Source organism: Gymnoscopelus braueri (assembly GCF_963280865.1).
Source record: "Gymnoscopelus braueri genome assembly, chromosome: 2".
In the NCBI taxonomy this organism is placed as follows: domain Eukaryota; kingdom Metazoa; phylum Chordata; class Actinopteri; order Myctophiformes; family Myctophidae; genus Gymnoscopelus; species Gymnoscopelus braueri.
Window position 1 is genome coordinate 1,287,012 of NC_137604.1, and position 20,924 is coordinate 1,307,935.

At 42.7% G+C, this 20,924-nt stretch overlaps 1 protein-coding gene across 3 annotated transcripts; it reads right to left on the bottom strand.

Moving 5' to 3' along the window:
• Positions 1-4,125: 4,125 nt before the first annotated feature.
• LOC308077878 (acylphosphatase-2-like) lies at positions 4,126-10,825 on the bottom strand. Of its 3 annotated transcripts, XM_080418853.1 has the most exons (6): positions 10,723-10,825; positions 9,953-10,019; positions 8,820-8,836; positions 8,486-8,595; positions 4,298-4,426; positions 4,126-4,203 (listed from the first exon to the last, which is right to left on the bottom strand). In XM_080418853.1, exons 2-6 carry the CDS (start codon positions 10,008-10,010, stop codon positions 4,179-4,181), a joined length of 339 nt encoding a protein of 112 aa, XP_080274979.1. In that variant the 5' UTR covers positions 10,011-10,019; positions 10,723-10,825; the 3' UTR covers positions 4,126-4,178. The 3 variants fall into 3 exon arrangements, with proteins under 3 accessions (XP_080274979.1, XP_080274978.1, XP_080274977.1); XM_080418852.1 differs by lacking the exon at positions 10,723-10,825 and having other exon boundaries at positions 4,298-4,430; positions 9,953-10,106; XM_080418851.1 differs by lacking the exon at positions 10,723-10,825 and having other exon boundaries at positions 4,132-4,430; positions 9,953-10,106.
• Positions 10,826-20,924: the final 10,099 nt, after the last annotated feature.

Sequence of the window (20,924 nt, forward strand, 5' to 3'; positions counted from 1 at the left end):
AAGGTGGCAGGTTATAACAGGCCATAGATAAATGAAAGTTGTTAGTTTTTAGAGTTGTTTGTTTGGGTTAAATTAAGTTTTTAAGTTTGTGAGTTTGTGAGTTGGTCACTTGTTTCGGTGTTCCTGTTGGGACACCGTTTTTATGGAGGGGGGTGTGACGCCCTCCCACTCTGTCTACCAGTGCTAGTCTGTTGAATGCCTGGTAGGTGTGTTATGGTAGGTGTGTAGGTGTATTCTATGATCCTATAGTTTACTGAGACACTACACTGTCTCTCTGTATTCTATGATCCTATAGTTTACTGAGACACTACACTGTCTCTGTATTCTATGATCCTATATAGATCCTATGACATTGACAAAAGCACCCGTCAAAAGCAGGGCCACGGTGGCGCAGCCGGTAGCGCTGTCGCCTCACAGCTAGAAGGTCCTGGGTTTGATTTCCCGCCGGGGACGCTGTGGGCGCTGGGGGCGTGTCTTCTCCTCCGCGTCATCAGTGCCCATACCCTAGGTGGGGTTGGTGAAAGGGCCTTTCTGTGTGGAGTTTGCATGTTCTCCCCGTGTCCCCTAGGGTAGGTACCCTCACAAAAAAATATGCAGTAATCCTGGTCTCTATACTGCCTCCCCCTGGCTAGCCGGGGCGCCTGATGGAGGGGAAAGGAACTGGTTGGAATAACGTGTTCCTTGCACACACTACGTCCTACCGGGGAAACTCCTCCCTGTCAGGTGATAAGAAGCTACGTCCTACCGGGGAAACTCCTCCCTGTCAGGTGATAAGAAGTTACGTCCTACCGGGGAAACTCCCCCCTGTCAGGTGATAAGAAGCTACGTCCTACCGGGGAAACTCCCCCCTGTCAGGTGACAAGAAGCTATGTCCTACCGGGGAAACTCCCCCCTGTCAGGTGATAAGAAGCTACGTCCTACCGGGGAAACTCCCCCCTGTCAGGTGACAAGAAGCTACGTCCTACCGGGGAAACTCCCCCCTGTCAGGTGACAAGAAGCTATGTCCTACCGGGGAAACTCCCCCCTGTCAGGTGATAAGAAGCTACGTCCTACCGGGGAAACTCCCCCCTGTCAGGTGATAAGAAGCTACGTCCTACCGGGGAAACTCCCCCCTGTCAGGTGATAAGAAGCTACGTCCTACCGGGGAAACTCCCCCCTGTCAGGTGATAAGAAGCTACGTCCTACCAGGGAAACTCCCCCCTGTCAGGTGATAAGAAGCTACGTCCTACCGGGGAAACTCCCCCCTGTCAGGTGATAAGAAGGGCCTGCTAGCTCCTCATGCGTTGAAGTAAGCATGAGCTCAGTTTTGGGCTCTCCCCAGCCTGGCAGAGGGAGAGTAGCGCCCAGGATTACAGCTTAGGCAATTGTTTCTGTAGCAGACTAAGTTTAGGATCCATGCTGATGATCTGCGGTGCTGACCAGTGCGTTTGTACATTTATGAAATCAGTATTGATTCCATAATGGACCTCTGTCCTGTTTACCACTCTGATAGACCTCTGTCCTGTCTACCACTCTGATAGACCTCTGTCCTGTTTACCACTCTGAAGGTGCATCACGCACTTTACTGTAAAATACCATCCATACATTACTGTCTACTGAGCTGGTGCCTTAAAGGGCTATTCCACTCATTCTCCGTTGGCTTTCATTTCTCCACTAACCCATTATATCCGTGAACGCGTCTAGATTTCTTTGGGCTATTAAAAAATAGCAGATCTACAAGCTCATAGCACGGCACTGAGTGCCGCGCTATGAACTTGTAGATCTGCTTTTTTTTTCTTTATAGTGAACATTTGTGCAAATCTTTGAATATATATATATTTTTAAAGCGAACATTTTTAACTCAAATCTTTGCTTCTTGGGGATTCTACAAATGTCTTCTAATCCTAACAGTTTTTTATTTCTTTTTTTTACTTATGTTGCTATATATATCAGTGGTTCTCAAAATACCCCCCAAAATAATCATATTTGAACTGGGGACCCCCCAAAATAATCATATTTGAACTGGGGACCCCCCAAAATAATCAATTTGAACTGGGGACCCCCCAAAATAATCATATTTGAACTGGGGACCCCCCAAAATAATCATATTTGAGCTGGGGACCCCCCAAAATAATCAAAATAATCATATCTGAGCTGGGGACCCCCCAAAATAATCAAAATAATCATATCTGAACTGGGGACCCCCCAAAATAATCATATTTGAACTGGGGACCCCCCAAAATAATCATATTTGAGCTGGGGACCCCCCAAAATAATCAAAATAATCATATCTGAGCTGGGGACCCCCCAAAATAATCAAAATAATCATATCTGAGCTGGGGACCCCCCAAAATAATCATAACTGAGCTGGGGACGCCCCATTTTGTTTGACTCCGTTCCACATATAAATATTGTGAAAATAGCAGATATACAAGCTCACAACGCCTCGCGTTGCGATCGATCGCGTTGTGAGCTTGTAGATCTGCTATTTTCAGAATTTTGCCTCTTTCTTATATTATTTGACAATTTGGCCAATGTTTTATAGTATAGTTTGTTGATGACCTTTGATGCAGTATAATGTTTTTTTCTTTTCTTTCTTCTATTTATTTTTTAGGTATTAAAAAGGTCCTTAAATTGACATTTCACTGTCATCTGGGGACCCCCAAAAATCATGTGGGGACCCCGCTGGGGGTCCCGACCCACAGGTTGAGAACCACTGGCCTACTTGACACACCAGTAGAAGTTTGAGAGCCAAAAGGTGTAGAAACAAGTCCATGAAAACATTGTATTTATTGTTTGAACTGACACACATGATCAGTAGGTTATAAGGATATAAAGAAAACATCAATAAACTAAAGCTCTACAATAAATATGAAAGCAAATCTAAATCCTCGTTCACCAGGGAATAAGAAAAAAAAAACATAAAAAAAGTACAACAATTACTTAAACAATGCATCCACGTGTTGGATGTTAAAGGCATACTAGGTAACGTTTTCAACAAAACTAAAGTTAAATTGTATATCTTTTGTGAGTGGCAAAAGTTTCACAACACCCACTCCATGAATTTCACCCCCGGAAGCCTTTTATTTATATATTTTATATTGAACGTGGACTGGGGGGACTTTCCCGGGGAAATGACGTCATCTGGCCGGAAAACGGAGGTGGAAATGCACTGGTTTCCTGTTTGGCCAGGAACTACTGCAACGGTTTCCTGTTTGGCCAGGAACTATCGCGCAAATAACAAAAAGGAACCTCACGCTGATTTTAAGAGAATGTAGGATTAGAAGATCGAAAAAGAACAGAAAAAGAAAGCACAGCTCATGGTAACTAATGCTCCACTGGCTAAGAGAAACGATCTGCAGATAGTATAAAACAATTAAAATAACGCTATTTGAAACGCTTCCGGCTTCCGGTGAAAACGAATGGAATTCTGGGTAATCGAGGACCACGGAAATTGTATGCAGTGACGGTAGTGACCAGCAGAGGTTGCTAAAAATCGTTAGTTGTGAATTTGCATTGTACAACTTTAAAGGACCACTTTGTTTTTTTACAACCAAGGTTTATGTTTTAGATTGTAATTAAAGTAAATAAAAGATGAGTGTTAAAAAAAAAAAAAATCGCGATCTTTTTTACAGTGGGCGGGGCATTCTGTCTGGTGGCTAAATAAGGCTTTTTTTAAACCTTAAACCTTGGTTGTAAAAAAACAAAGTTGTCCTTTAAGGGCTCATGTATCCAAAATCAATATTTACATTGTCTTTCTTTTATCCCTTATGTCTCGTGCTTCCTATGTAATATATAAAAGAATAAAAATTACTATTTTTTTTTTTTGCGTTTTTTTCCGGCTGTTTGTGTAATACTGCTTCCTATTGTTTAGGAGTAGTACTGCATGTGTGTGTGTGACTGTGTGTGGAAAATCAGGGCAGAGGATTATTTGAATTGTGCAATGATACATGATGGAATATGATTAAGGATTATTTTGATTATGGTAAGCTCACATTTCATATCATGACATAAATGTAACTTTCACAAGCCCCCCCACCCAAAAAAAAAAAAAAATTGGGGGAGCATTGCCCCCCCCTTGCCCATGCCTAGATCCGGCCCTGCTGTTAGAGTAGAGAATGGAGAGATGAAATCATTCCTGGTTCCTTTGACGCCAACCTCACTGATACCGTCGTCCCATTGGCTGCCGCAAACGCCAATCAATATCTTGTGATATGTCCCTCCCTACAGAGACCATGTGACATAAAATATCAATTAATGATGCTCTCTGGCCATGTCATGGCTCCTTTAAAGTACTCGAGTAGATGTACTTTGTTACTTTGTGTATTGTCCATCAGTGGTATCTGGTAGAGAATCCTCGTGTCTCCAGAACAGAGACGTCTCTCTGATTGGAGAATTCTGCTCTGTCGATACGAGAGGAGGGACTTCCTGTGGTTCTGAGCCACTGCTTCCTGTTAACACACACGCGCAAACACGTACACACACACACACACACACACGCACACACACACACACACACACACACACACACACACACACACACACACACACACACACACACACACACACACACACACACACACACACACACACACACACACACACACACACACTAATAGTAATCATTAAGTGTTTGTTCAGTAACAGTGTTAAATAGCTCAATATTGTGATAGTAATCATTAGTATATGGTGTTTGTTCAGTAACAGTGTTAAATAGCTCTATATTGTGATAGGAATCATTACTATAGTGTTTGTTCAGTAACAGTGTTAAATAGCTCTATAGGTAATCATTACTATAGAGTGTTTGTTCAGTAACAGTGTTAAATAGCTCTATATTGTGATAGGAATCATTACTATAGTGTTTGTTCAGTAACAGTGTTAAATAGCTCTATAGGTAATCATTACTATAGAGTGTTTGTTCAGTAACAGTGTTAAATAGATCTATATTGTGATAGTAATCATTAATATAGAGTGTTTGTTCAGTAACAGTGTTAAATAGATCTATATTGTGATAGTAATCATTACTATAGAGTGTTTGTTCAGTAACAGTGTTAAATAGATCTATATTGTGATAGTAATCATTAATATAGAGTGTTTGTTCAGTAACAGTGTTAAATAGCTCTATATTGTGATAGTAATCATTACTATAGTGTGTTTGTTCAGCAAAGTGATGAACCAAATGAATGTGCAGACACAATTGGAAGTGGAGCACAAGCTGATCAATATGTCGTCGTCCCCCCCTCCCCCTCTGGGACATAAAGGGTTAAGTGCCCCCCCCCCTCCCCCTCTGGGACATAAAGGGTTAAGTGCATACTATCCTTCATTCATGGCTCGTTTACATATTTAATGAGACACACATTATGCTGACACAGCAACTTTCAATGACATGAGTTTCACGATAAGATATTATATACTCTTAATATCTATATTATAATATAGATAATAATCCTTAAAGTTTTTCAGGCCAAGTTTTTCAGGCCCTTAGCTGAGAGAGAGATGAAGCAGGGACCCCTTAGCTGAGAGAGAGAGATGAAGCAGGGACCCCTTAGCTGAGAGAGAGATGAAGCAGGGACCCCTTAGCTGAGAGAGAGATGAAGCAGGGACCCCTTAGCTGAGAGACAGATGAAGCAGGGACCCCTTAGCTGAGAGAGAGAGAGAGATGAAGCAGGGACCCCTTAGCTGAGAGAGAGATGAAGCAGGGACCCCCTAGCTGAGAGAGAGATGAAGCAGGGACCCCTTAGCTGAGAGAGAGATGAAGCAGGGACCCTTAGCTGAGAGACAGATGAAGTCACTACATAGTGTATAAATAACATTATGTTTTTTCATAGATTAGTTTGACAGACAGTCATCAGCATTGTGTCACATGATCTTTTCTATTAAGTATTATTATTATTATTGTTGGATTCATGCTAAAGGGATAGTTCACCCAGAATAATAATTTTTTTCCTATGGATTAGTCACCCCATGGATATTCTTTAGTTTTTGTCTCATTCCTAAGACAATAATGTGATGACCAGCGGACCGGTAGGCAGCGGTTCCGGTAGGAGACACAAAGGAGACTCTTTGTAACCTGACTTCGTCAAATGGAAGAAGCTTGAGACACACATTTAGTTTCACCGCCTGCTTCCATCTGAGACTCCGGTAGCAGAATCGGTGCAAGACGGCGTTTCATTTTTTCAAGCTACTTGGCAGGTGATTGGATGATCCCGCCCCTAGCAGCCGCTGATTGGTTCGTCCTGAGCGATCCCAGACGCAGGGTGTATAGAGAATCGCAGTTCCCGCCCACTTCCTGGTTTTTCCTGGTGCCGGAAGGAAAAACTCAATGCATTTTTCCCATTGACATTTCCAAAAATATTTATATCAATTAATTTAAGCCTAGAATCAAGCCATCCAGGGTCCTGGTGAATCATGACCATATAACGTTTTTTTTTCTGTGATTTTTTAAAATTTTATATTTAATTATATGATATACTATATTTAATAAATACCCTTTGTTTTGCCTTTTTAAAAAAATAAAATAATCACAGAATCAAACGTTTTATGGTCATGATTCACCAGGACCCTGGATGGCTTGATTCCAGGCTTAAATTAATTGATATAAATATTTTTGGAAATGTCAATGGGAAAAATGCATTGAGTTTTTTGCAGTGGAACCCAGAAGGGGCGGGAACTGCGATGCTCTATTGTGAAACTCAATACCGCCCCCATCTGGCTGAGTCAGGTCAGACTCTTTGTGTCTCCTACCGGAACCGCTGCCGGTCATCAAACTATTGTCTTATGAATGAGACAAAAATATAAACATATCCATGAATTCAAGTCTCCATGGGGTGACTAATGCATAGAAAATAAGTCATTTTGGGGGTGAACTATCCCTTTAATGTGTATCTTCAGACACGCAACCACTTAAACCCTGCATACTTAGTAAACTTGACCTTTGGCCTCTGTACTTGGTCTGCTCTTTTTCCCTCTACACCAATCCTCTTTGCAGAACATAGCCGATCTACAAGCCCACAACGCGTCGCAGCTCACTTTTCATTGAATTTTCTATGTTTTAAATGTTATTTTTAAGGTTATATTGTCAATGATTTGACAGTTATTTGGGGGTCCACTTGCAATACCCTCACGGGCCACCAGAGGACCGCGGCCCACAGGTTGGGAACCAATGGGTGTCGTCATGTCCCTTTTAAACCAGACAGGCTTCTCTCTGTCACCATGACAACCATCCAGCCAATCAAAGCGCAACTGACCAGCCAGTCGTCCCCCTGGGCTATGGGATCTGTACACTACACTGTGAATCTGGGAAGCAGTGATGTAATCATACACGCGCACACACGCGCACACACACACACACACACACACACACACACACACACACACACACACACACACACACACACACACACACACACACACACACACACACACACACACACACACACACACACACACACACACACACACACATGACTTCATCTCCCGTGTGCCCCGGCGGAAACCACACCCTCTCAATAGTGGAAAGTAGGCTACATTTACTGTACTTTAAGTACAAATTAGAAGTACTTCTTTTTACTTTGAGTATTTCCATTCTCCATCTTCTAATTTACTCCGTTACATCTCAGAGGCAAATATTGTACTTTTACTAAAATTATTTGAAAGTATGTTTTAGTTCTAGATGGTTCTGTCTGCTCACTGAAGGTTCACACTGACCTCTGCTGGCGCACAGAGGTACTGCAGCTGCACACATCTCGATGAACATCATGCAACTATTTAATTGGACAAACTATATATATATATATATATATATATATATATATATAGGTTAAAGCGCCCGGATCTATAAGTACCCGTATCTTCTGTATTGTTCAATAAAAAGCATTTTAATCTGATCAGCGGCCATTTTCTATTTATTTTGATTTTTTTTATAATGTATCAGGATGCAATACACCTCCCAACCGATAGGGGAGCGTAGTTGAAAGCAAATGGAGAAAATGGCCACCGATCGGATTAAAATGACTTTTTATTGAACAAAACGGAAGATACGGGTATTTAAACCCACGCGTTTTAACTTGTAACATCCATAGCCGTGGGGTGAGCAGTGTATATTTAAAATCTGAACGTTTATGTAGATGTACGGGTTATAAATGTAAATTTTTTAAAAAACAAGAACAAGTAGCTTCATGACTGTCATACCATGACAGTCATGGCTCTAATCGTTCATGTTTCAGGGCCAGAAAAATTAGTACTTTTCCACCGTCAGTTACTTGATGCTTCATTATAATATCCATAAGAGTAAAGTCATCAGGTTGATATTATAATATCCATATAAAGTCATCAGGTTGATATTATAATATCCATATAAAGTCATCAGGTTGATATTATAATATCCATATAAAGTCATCAGGTTGATATTATAATATCCATATAAAGTCATCAGGTTGATATTATAATATCCATATAAAGTCATCAGGTTGGTTTGTTATGTAAACATTATTCATAGTTAACTCACATCTCCTCCACTTTGTCTGCAGGTCCCTGAACTTGACCTTTCACTGACCCTTCCCGCGTGTTCATCACCCAGCCGACCACGCCCAGTTTCTTCCCATGATCCTCTGTGTACTGCACACATGCACACACACACACACACACACACACACACACACACACACACACACACACACACACACACACACACACACACACACACACACACACACACACACACACACACACACACACACACACACACACACACACACAGAGCAGCAGTAGATTACATTGTGATGTCAGACAGACAGAAAAACAAACATGAGATTTGACAGACATGATGTTTAATAACTCACCATTCTGAAACACACACCTGTGTGAGAGACAGACAGATAAAAAAAAACATTGGTATCAAAATGTACTGAAAGTACCAAAAGTAAAAGTACTAATGAAACTGCTGATATGATGAATCTGAAATGATACTGTGTGACAGACAGACAGACAGACAGACAGACAGACAGACAGACAGACAGACAGACAGACAGACAGACAGACAGACAGACAGACAGACAGACAGACAGACAGACAGACAGACAGATAAAAAAACATTTGGTATCAAAATGTACTGAAAGTACCAAAAGTAAAAGTACTAATATATTTGAAAATAGCAGATCTACAAGCTTGTAGATCTGCTATTTTCAAATAGCCTAGGTACAAAATAGGGCTGAAGCGGTTAATGTACGTTTTATAATATAATAATTTATATCTGCAAAGTAACTAGTAACTAAAGTTTTCAAACAATTGTAGTGGAGTAAAAAGTACAATATTTGCCTCTGAGATGTAGTGGAGTTGAAGTAAAAGTATAAACAAATGGAAATACTCCAGTAAAGTACAGTACTTGAGTAAATGTACTTAGTTACTTTACACCACTGTTGACGAAGCATTGGCAGATTCCGCCCCAGAGGTAAAATAACAGTGCGGTGTGACGGTGTGACGGTGTGGCGGTGTGACGGTGTGACGGTGTGACGGTGTGACGTTGTGGCGGTGTGGCGGTGTGACGGTGTGACGGTGTGGCGGTGTGGCGGTGTGACGGTGTGGCGGTGTGACGGTGTGACGGTGTGGCGGTGTGACGGTGTGACGGTGTGGCGGTGTGACGGTGTGGCGGTGTGACGTTGTGGCGGTGTGGCGGTGTGACGGTGTGACGGTGTGACGGTGTGGCGGTGTGACGTTGTGGCGGTGTGGCGGTGTGGCGGTGTGACGGTGTGACGGTGTGGCGGTGTGACGGTGTGGCGGTGTGACGTTGTGACGGTGTGGCGGTGTGACGGTGTGGCGGTGTGGCGGTGTGACGGTGTGACGGTGTGACGGTGTGACGGTGTGGCGGTGTGACGGTGTGGCGGTGTGACGTTGTGGCGGTGTGGCGGTGTGACGGTGTGACGTTGTGGCGGTGTGACGGTGTGACGGTGTGACGGTGCCTCAGCAGAAGTCTTACCCTGAACGTTGCCGAATATCTCAAAATCCACAGAGACCAGCTGAGAGTTTGTAGACATGATGACAAACTGATAAAGCAACAACGAGAGGAGAAATAACATCAATACAATAATTACAATCCACATGAAGACAGTCAGACTATAGAGACAGTCAGTCTACAGTAACGTTTACAGTAAAGTTTACAGTAAGTTCACACTGTGGTCAGTCAGCCACATACTGACTATTCCATCCGTTCTAAGTTTAACCCAACACTGAGGTCTACGCCAGTGGTGGAAAAAGCACTCAAATATTTTTACTTAAGTAAAAGTATCAATACTGCAAATGTAGAAATTAAAAGTCTGGAATTCAAAATGCACTTTTGAGTAAAAGGTATTGGTATCAAAATGTACTTAAAGTACCAAAAGTAGAAAGTACTCATTATCCATTTCAAGTTTTCAAATGCATAAAATGTATCAAAATGTTTTGAAAATAGCACATTGTGAGCTTGTAGATCTGCTATTTTCAAATGGCCGGAATGTAGGGCTGAAGAGGTTAATGTATGTTTTGTAATAATAATAAAAATCTACAAAGTAACTTGTAACTAAGGTTTTCAAATAATTGTAGTGGAGTAAAAGTACAATATTTGCCTCTGAGATGTAGTGTAGCAGAGTAAAAGTAAAAGTACTGAAAATTCGAAGTACTCCAGTAAAGTAAAAATACCTCAAAAGTGTACTTATGTACAGTACTTGAGTAAATGTACTTAGTTACTTTACACCACTGCTCTGCGCTTACCTCTGCTCGCTGACTGACTGCACAGTCAGACCCTCTGATGAATATTTATCTGGACAAACTAAAGAAATAATGTAAACATGGATCCTGACAATAAAATAAATTATATTAATAAACATAAAGCGTGAACAAATAAATCAGAGGCAGGGAGAAATAGTCTGAGAAAAAGGAACACAAACAGAGCCAGTCAAACAGATATATTTATAGCCAGAGCAGCAATAAGACACCAGTTCTATTTTAAAACCTTTGACATAGAAACCACCATCACCACAATAAGATGCACAAGACATCAAAATAAAACCGCGGACAAGAAGTATTGTAACGCAATGCAATATGTATTTCAGTAGGAATGGGTTGTTTATGTTTTTTTTTCTTTCTTTTATATTCTGTCCAGCGAAGAGAAATAGAAACATGAAGCACTGGTTTACTTTCGTCAAACCTTTATGCGGATGACCTGAACACAGCAGCCAATCACAACCACCTGCTGATAAATACCTGACGTAGCATTAGCAATATTGAACAAATGCACAGCAGACATATTGGACAGAAACTGGGCCTCTACCTTACTTCCTTCACAGGTGTTACCAATGATACTGTGATATCGTAGCTTTGCTGATATCTAGAATAACCACTCCAGTATTTCAGGTCACTGTATGTTTATTTGCTTCCAAGTTATAGTGTACAGGAACCGGCTTGGGTAAACAACATGCTGCCCGGGAGCAGCCTCACTGCGCATGTCAGGATGCTTTCTAACCCAGGGTCACCAGACTTAGTATCTGGTGCCCTCCTCCGGACTGGAGTGATATAACAGGTTATTATTATCACAGGATATCACATCCCTTCCCCCTTAAGCTGAACACACACATCAACAGTAGACCCCCAAAACAAGTAGAATAAAGTGCTTCAATTTGCTAAACTGTAAACAACTGGCACTTAAAACACATCCTCAAATAACAACAATAACAGCCTCTTTTCCTTTTTTTTTTCTTTTTTTTTTTTTTTACGAGGCACCAGAATGTCCAAGTTCAAGTTACTTAGTTCAACACAGGGAAGGTGGGTAGACCACCACACTTCCCATGAGCCTCAGAGCGTATTCTTGCTCTTTTGTTGAGAGGACTCACTATTTATACACAAAGTCAGTTAAGTGAGCAGGAGCTCGTCTCACCCTCAGGGAGCAGCGCGGTGTCGGCGGTGGCTCTGCTCCCCCGGCCAGCAGTCCCACAGCAGGAGGTTGAACCGGAATCACCAGAGGAACGGCTGCCCTCTCACTGATGGGAGGGGCGACGACAGAGTCCTCCGCCGAGGCTTCCGTGGACAGGTCTGGAGACTGAAGACCTCCGGTCTCCATACTCTCCTCTGCGGCCGTTGTTCCGCTGGCCGCCGTTGCATAGCGCTGTCGGACCTGATCAACGTGACGCCTGACAGAACGGCCACCTCCAACCTGCGCCGTATACGACACTGGACCAGTGCTTTCTTCAATGACTGCTGGTATCCACTTTGGTCCGTAGCTGTAGTTCCGGACAAACACGTCATCCCCTGGTGCAAAACTCCTCAGCTTGCTGTGTGCATCATGCCTTACTTTCTGTTTGAGTTGACTCTGGCGGACCTTGCTCTTCACATCCGGCAGCAGTAGATCCAGTGCGGAGCGCAATCTTCGAGACATGAGCATCTCAGCAGGCGACAACCCAGTTGTTGACTGGGGTGTAATTCTGTAGTTAAACAGGAATCGGGCTACTTTAGTCTCCAGTGTGTCTCCCTTCACCCTTTTTATGCCATCTTTGAACGTTTGCACGGCTCTTTCGGCCAGTCCATTTGACGCTGGGTGGAATGGTGCAGAGGTAACATGCTGTATGCCGTTCTGCTTCATGAAGGCCTTGAACTCTGCACCTGTGAAACATGCCGCATTATCAGACACCAGCATCTGTGGCAGGCCACAAATGCTGAAGCACTGCCTGAGTTTTTCAATGGTCGCTTGACTTGTCGATGTACTGGTCGGATAGACGTCGATCCATTTAGAATGTGCATCCACTATGACTAGGAACATTTTTCCTAGGAAGGGGCCTGCATAATCAATGTGAATTCTGCTCCAAGGCGTCTCAGGCCACTCCCACGGATGTAGTGGTGCACGGCCCGGAGTTTTTCTGCTTTCCTGGCAAGGCTGGCAGGTCTGCACCACCCGTTCAATCTCCTTGTCCATTCCTGGCCACCATACGTAGGAGCGTGCCAGGCCCTTCATCCGTGACATGCCAGGGTGCGCTTGGTGTAGTTGCTGTAGTATGGCCTTCCTCCCCCTTTCCGGAACGACCACTCTGGCCCCCCATATCACACAACCATCCTTTACGCTCAACTCTAGCCTTCTCTGGCTGTAAGGGAGGAATGACGGGTCCACCTCTCTTGGCCACCCCCTCAAGCACCATTGATGTACTTGAGAGAGTGTGACGTCCTTTGCAGTCCACTGCTTCACCTGTGATGTTGAGATCGGCGGGTCATCCATCACCTCTATCATCAGCACTTGGCCTGCGTCCTCGTCCTTACCCACATGGGGCAGCGGCAGCCTACTCAGCGCATCAGCATTTGCATGTTCCTTCCCCGGCTTATAGACAATCCTGTATTCATATGCCCTCAAGAGAACAGCCCACCTCTGCACTCTAGGCGACCCCATCTGCGGTACCGGCTTCTTCTCATGGAACAGTGAGATTAACGGCTTATGGTCAGTGCAAATAGTGAATGATCGTCCGTAGACGTACTTGTGGAACCGTTTGATTCCAAAAATGATGGCCAAGCCTTCTTTGTCGAGCTGTGAATACCCCTTCTCTGCAGGTGTCAGTGTGCGTGACATGAAACCCAGTGGCTTCTCACAGCCGTCACTTGTCCGCTGTGACAGCACCGCCCCCACCCCGTATGGAGAGGCATCACATGACAACACCAAATCCCCATCCCCAGTATAGTGACCCAGAACCTTGGCCGATTTCAGCAACTGTTTGGACTCATGGAAAGCGCGTGCCTGTTCTCTGCCCCAGGCCCACGGCACATCTTTTCTCAACAGAGAGTGTAAGGGGGCTAGGAGCGTGGCCAGATTAGGCAAGAATTTGTTGTAATAATTTAATAAGCCTAAATAGGCTTTCAACTCAGTCACTGTCTTTGGAGATGGAGCCTCCTCTATGGCTGCCACCTTGCTTGCCACGGGATGCAAGCCCTCAGCATCCACTTTGTGGCCTAAGTACTCCACTTCATCTTTCAGGAAGACACACTTCTTCCTATTGAGCCGCAGGCCGGCTTCCTCCAGTCGCTGCAGCACCTCATCCAAAGTTTTTAGGTGTTCAAGCTCAGTTTTTCCAGTTAGTAAAATGTCATCCAAGTACACAGCAACGTTAGGCAGGCCCTGCAGCAGGCTTTCCATCGTTCTTTGGAAAATAGCAGGCGCAGATGACACTCCAAATGGTAGCCTATTATAGGTGAACAGGCCCCTGTGCGTGTTCACAGTTAGGTACTTCTTGGATCCCTCATCCATGACGATCTGTTGGTAGGCGTGGCTTAAATCAAGCTTTGAGAACTGTTTCCCTCCTTCAAGTGAGTTGAATAGGTCCTCCAGCCTGGGAATCGGATATTGCTCCAGTGTGGAGGCACTGTTGACTGTTAGTTTGTAATCTCCACATAATCGGACTGCCCCATCTGGTTTCATAACAGGGACTATGGGAGCCGCCCATTCTGCGTACTTGACAGGTGATATTATGCCCTCCTTCTGCAGCCTGTCTAGTTCTTTCTCCACTTTATCCCTCATGGCATAAGGAACAGAACGTGGACGATAGAATTTGGGGTGGGCCTCAGCATCCACCCGGATGGTTGCTTCCATGCCCCTCAACAGGCCCAGTTCGCTTTTGAAGACATCCTCATGTTTACTGATCACTCCCTGTAGTGTCAGTTTTTCGTTCCTCATGTATTTAATTACCTCCCACTTTAGCTTCAGGACCTTCAGCCATCCTCTTCCTAGCAAGGTTGGCCCCGCCCCTTTTACCACCACCAGCGACAATGTCTCAACCTGCCCTGCATAATCTTTCAACTCAGTCACATTAGCTTCCCCAATTACTCCAATGGGCTCTCCATTATAACCCCTCAGCTTAATTGTGGATGGTTTAATTTGGGGACGTTTGTTCTCCTCCCACATATCATTGAATTGTCTCTCATTCATTACACTCACTCTGCAGCCTGTATCAATCTCAAATGTCACTGTCTTTTTATTCACTTCCATCTTCACCTTGTAAGGCTCTTCATCCTGATTGGTTTTCATGCAGGCCAGAGTAAACACGTCCTCAGTCTCTGAACCCTCCTCCATGTCATCTCTCTCTTGCACGTTATGCAACCGCTGCGCACGCGCGCCTCTGGGCCTCTCTCTAGGCATCTCTCGTCTGTTTCCAACTGGTCTGGTGGCGCCCTCTGTAGGACGACTACGGCATGCTTTAATGATGTGTCCCATCTTTCCACACCTGTGACAGGTTACGTCTTTAAATCTGCAGTCAGCTGCGCTGTGTCTTCCAAGACAACGGTAACATTCTCTCTGTGATTGGTACATACTTTTGGTAGATCTCTCCTCTTTTCTCTCGCTCTTCTCCTCCGTTTCCACCCGATTGCAGGCAGCCTTGCCCTGCAGATCCTGTGCGTTCCTGTTGGCGGTCTCCGCCGCCAGCGCAATCTTGTACGCTGACTCAAAAGTCAGATCAGTTTCAGACAGCAAGCGGCGTTGAATCCTGTCGTCATTGATCCCGCACACCAGCCTGTCTCTAAGCATCTGTTCGAGCGTTGCTCCATAGTTACAATCCTGCGCCAATCTCCTCAACTCAGCCACATATGCGCTGATGGTCTCCCCAGGCTGTCGGGTGCGCGAGTCAAATTTAAATCTCTGCACAATCTCACTCGGTTTTGGGCTGAAGTGATTTTTCATCAACAGCACCAACTCATCATATGTTTTCGAACTTGGCTTCTCTGGGCTCAGTAGATTCCTCATTAACTTATACGTTACTGCCCCCACCACACTGATGAGTATGGCTCTTTGCTTATCTCCATCATTAATGTCATTCGCCTCGAAAAACTGTTCAAGAATTTCACAATATTCTTCCCATGTTTGATCATTAGCATCAAAGGCTGAGAGGGTCCCGAACAATGCACTCATCTTCTTCCCTTCTCTCGCCTCCTCTTGTTCTTGTCCTTTTTTTTTTTTTTTTTTTTACCGTCTCGACGCAAACCGACACTTCTTCCGGGAATCCAGTATCCTCGTCGCCAATATGTGATATCGTAGCTTTGCTGATATCTAGAATAACCACTCCAGTATTTCAGGTCACTGTATGTTTATTTGCTTCCAAGTTATAGTGTACAGGAACCGGCTTGGGTAAACAACATGCTGCCCGGGAGCAGCCTCACTGCGCATGTCAGGATGCTTTCTAACCCAGGGTCACCAGACTTAGTATCTGGTGCCCTCCTCCGGACTGGAGTGATATAACAGGTTATTATTATCACAGGATATCACAGATACTAACGAAGGCTCTGTTCCATTCTGGTTGTTACAATGATACTAATGAAGGCTCTGTTCCATTCTGGTTGTTACAATGATACTAATGAAGGCTCTGTTCCATTCTGGTTGTTACAATGATACTAATGAAGGTTCTGTTCCATTCTGGTTGTTACAATGATACCAATGAAGGCTCTGTTCCATTCTGGTTGTTACAATGACACTAATGAAGGCTCTGTTCCATTCTGGTTGTTACAATGATACCAATGAAGGCTCTGTTCCATTCTGGTTGTTACAATGATACCAATGAAGGCTCTGTTCCATTCTGGTTGTTACAATGATACCAATGAAGGCTCTGTTCCATTCTGGTTGTTACAATGACACTAATGAAGGCTCTGTTCCATTATGGTTGTTACAATGATACCAATGAAGGCTCTGTTCCATTCTGGTTGTTACAATGACACCAATGAAGGCTCTGTTCCATTCTGGTTGTTACAATGACACCAATGAAGGCTCTGTTCCATTCTGGTTGTTACAATGACACTAATGAAGGCTCTGTTCCATTCTGGTTGTTACAATGATACTAATGAAGGCTCTGTTCCATTCTGGTTGTTACAATGATACCAATATAGGCTCTGTTCCATTCTGGTTGTTACAATGATACTAATGAAGGCTCTGTTCCATTCTGGATGTTACAATGATACTAATGAAGGCTCTGTTCCATTCTGGTTGTTACAATGACACTAATGAAGGCTCTGTTCCATTCTGGTTGTTACAATGACACTAATGAAGGCTCTGTTCCATTCTGGTTGTTACAATGATACTAATGAAGGCTCTGTTCCATTCTGGTTGTTACAATGACACTAATGAAGGCTCTGTTCCATTCTGGTTGTTACAATGATACAAATGAAGGCTCTGTTCCATTCTGGTTGTTACAATGATACCAATGAAGGCTCTGTTCCATTCTGGTTGTTACAATGATACCAATGAAGGCTCTGTTCCATTCTGGTTGTTACAATGACACCAATGAAGGCTCTGTTCCATTCTGGTTGTTACAATGATACCAATGAAGGCTCTGTTCCATTCTGGTTGTTACAATGATACTAATGAAGGCTCTGTTCCATTCTGGTTGTTACAATGACACTAATGAAGGCTCTGTTTCATTCTGGTTGTTACAATGATACTAATGAAGGCTCTGTTCCATTCTGGATGTTACAATGATACTAATGAAGGCTCTGTTCCACTCTGGTTGTTACAATGATACTAATGAAGGCTCTGTTCCATTCTGGTTGTTACAATGACACTAATGAAGGCTCTGTTCCATTCTGGTTGTTACAATGATACTAATGAAGGCTCTGTTCCATTCTGGTTGTTACAATGATACTAATGAAGGCTCTGTTTCATTCTGGTTGTTACAATGACACTAATGAAGGCTCTGTTCCATTCTGGTTGTTACAATGATACTAATGAAGGCTCTGTTCCATTCTGGTTGTTACAATGACACTAATGAAGGCTCTGTTCCATTCTGGATGTTACAATGACACTAATGAAGGCTCTGTTCCATTCTGGTTGTTACAATGACACTAATGAAGGCTCTGTTCCATTCTGGTTGTTACAATGACACTAATGAAGGCTCTGTTCCATTCTGGTTCTTACAATGATACTAATGAAGGCTCTGTTCCATTCTGGTTGTTACAATGATACTAATGAAGGCTCTGTTCCATTCTGGTTGTTACAATGATACTAATGAAGGCTCTGTTCCATTCTGGTTGTTACAATGATACTAATGAAGGCTCTGTTCCATTCTGGTTGTTACAATGACACTAATGAAGGCTCTGTTCCATTCTGGTTGTTACAATGATACTAATGAAGGCTCTGTTCCATTCTGGTTGTTACAATGATACTAATGAAGGCTCTGTTTCATTCTGGTTGTTACAATGACACTAATGAAGGCTCTGTTCCATTCTGGTTGTTACAATGATACTAATGAAGGCTCTGTTCCATTCTGGTTGTTACAATGACACTAATGAAGGCTCTGTTCCATTCTGGATGTTACAATGACACTAATGAAGGCTCTGTTCCATTCTGGTTGTTACAATGACACTAATGAAGGCTCTGTTCCATTCTGGTTGTTACAATGACACTAATGAAGGCTCTGTTCCATTCTGGTTCTTACAATGATACTAATGAAGGCTCTGTTCCATTCTGGTTGTTACAATGATACTAATGAAGGCTCTGTTCCATTCTGGTTGTTACAATGATACTAATGAAGGCTCTGTTCCATTCTGGTTGTTACAATGATACTAATGAAGGCTCTGTTCCATTCTGCTCAAACAGAGTCAGGGTGTTGACTCACTGGAAACACTCTGCTACACCAGTGGGTCTCAAAGTGTGGTCCAGGGACCCTCATGGGTCCCTTGAGGCTTGAGGGGGTTCCAAATGGACCCTTGCAGGTCTGTAACTCTGAGAGTGTACACATGGAACCAAATGGACCCTTACAGGTCTGTAACTCTGAGAGTGTACACATGGAACCAAAGCTGCTGAGCTCTGGATCTGTCTTGATTATGATGGCTGCAATCTGGGAACCCATCGCCAACTGAAAATGAAAAACAGCGCCCTCTGCTGTTTGTTCTATGTCTGTTGGCTCTGGGCGGACGATAACGTAACACCAGAGCACAAGGAAACCGGTGTTTGTGATGCGCCTTCAGCGCATCACTTCCGGTTGGTGCGACTATGTTTTCATTTCCACTAACAATATTTCTACACGGAACACTAACACCACTTCTCCCAGAGAACATGGATCGTTTTGGTTATAAGCCCACTTGTTTCTATGATGAAAGAGTAAGTTAAAATGTGAATATATTTCCGTGGTTTTGTCTGCTCCGCGGACGCTATTGTTAAATTAGTTTCGGTTTGTTTCGAGGGGGAAAGATCGACGGACATGTGAATCCCGCCCACTACATGTGATTGGGTAAAGCGCGGCCTACTTCCTGATCTGAATGCGCACTCGTTATGACGAACCTCCCCGACAGATTCCAACGCAGTGCAGAAGCTGTTCTTGAGAGATTATGATGGCTGTGATACAGACTGATTTATGGTTGTTTACTGACATCTAGTGGTGGTCATATGTAACTGCAGGGAGAAACCTATTGATTTGTTGATGTTAAAGATATTTATATGTTTTATTACTAGATATATTCTATGTTTATGCTATTCTTTATTACTAGATATATTCTATGTCTTTGCTATTCTTTATTACTAGATATATTCTATGTTTATGCTATTCTTTATTACTAGATATATTCTATGTTTATGCTATTCTTTATTACTAGATATATTCTATGTTTATGCTATTCTTTATTACTAGATATATTCTATGTTTATGCTATTCTTTATTACTAGATATATTCTATGTTTATGCTATTCTTTATTACTAGATATATTATATGTCTTTGCTATTCTTTATTACTAGATATATTCTATGTTTATGCTATTCTTTATTACTAGATATGATGTGAGTAATGGTAACAGTGCTGTAGCTCTATAACACGTTGTTCGTTCAGTATCTCAGAAATACTTTGACTTTATTAAACAGCAGAAATGTTACATTTAATTACTTTAATTAAAAAGCAGAAATTTTACATTTAATTACTTTATTAAACAGCAGAAATGTTAAATTTAATTACTTTTAAGTCAAAATGAAAGAAAACAACGAATCATCGGAACCATTCATCGTCGTAAAGCGTTGTTTCCAGTAGGAAGCATTACGGTGACGGACCGGTGTGTCCATGTAAACAGACCGTGTGAAACAAGCAGCTCTATAATTAAATGTTATAATAATAATAATATATATATATATATATATATATATATATATATATATATATATATATATATATATATATATATATATATATATATATAACTAGTGTAGTGTTATAATATATCTATACATTGTCGTATTATAAAGCTATATAGTATAGTGTTATAATATAGCAGCTATATTATAGAGTATAAATTTGGATTTCAAATTTATACAATCTTTTGAAAATAGCAGATCTACAAGCTCACAACGCGTCACATCAGATCTGCTATTTTCAAACATTTTAGTACTTTTACTTTTGGTACTTTAAGTATATTTTGATGCCAATGCTTTTGGAGTATTTTTTATATTGTGGTATTGCTACTTTTACTTGAGTAAAATATCTGAGTACTTCTTCCACCACTGCGGAGCAGTGAGCTACAGAAGTGTGTCGTGTCATTCCGGTCCAGTAGGGGTCGCTAGCGGGACATGAACAGAAGTGTCATTCCCAGAGTGTAGAAGAGAGAGTAACGTCACGCTTTGATCTCGCCGCACGGCAGCCTGCGTAGTTCCACAGAGCCGTATGAGAGAGTTATGACTCCCATTGTAAGAATGGAATGCGGAAGTGCTCTGTCTATCTCAATGAGATAGTTCCGCTGTGTGGAACAGTGGAACTACAGCCCATAGCGGCCCGCTCTGTGGCGAGATCAAAGCGTGACGTCACACTCTCTTCTACACTCCGTAGTTCCAAACATTGGAACTATCTCGTTGAGATAGACAGAGCACTTCCGCATTCCATTCTTACTGTGGGAGTCAACGGTACCAGTGTCGTAACTCTCTTATACGGCTCTGGACAGAAACGGAAGTGTCATGTCATTCCGGTCCAATAGGGGTCGCTAG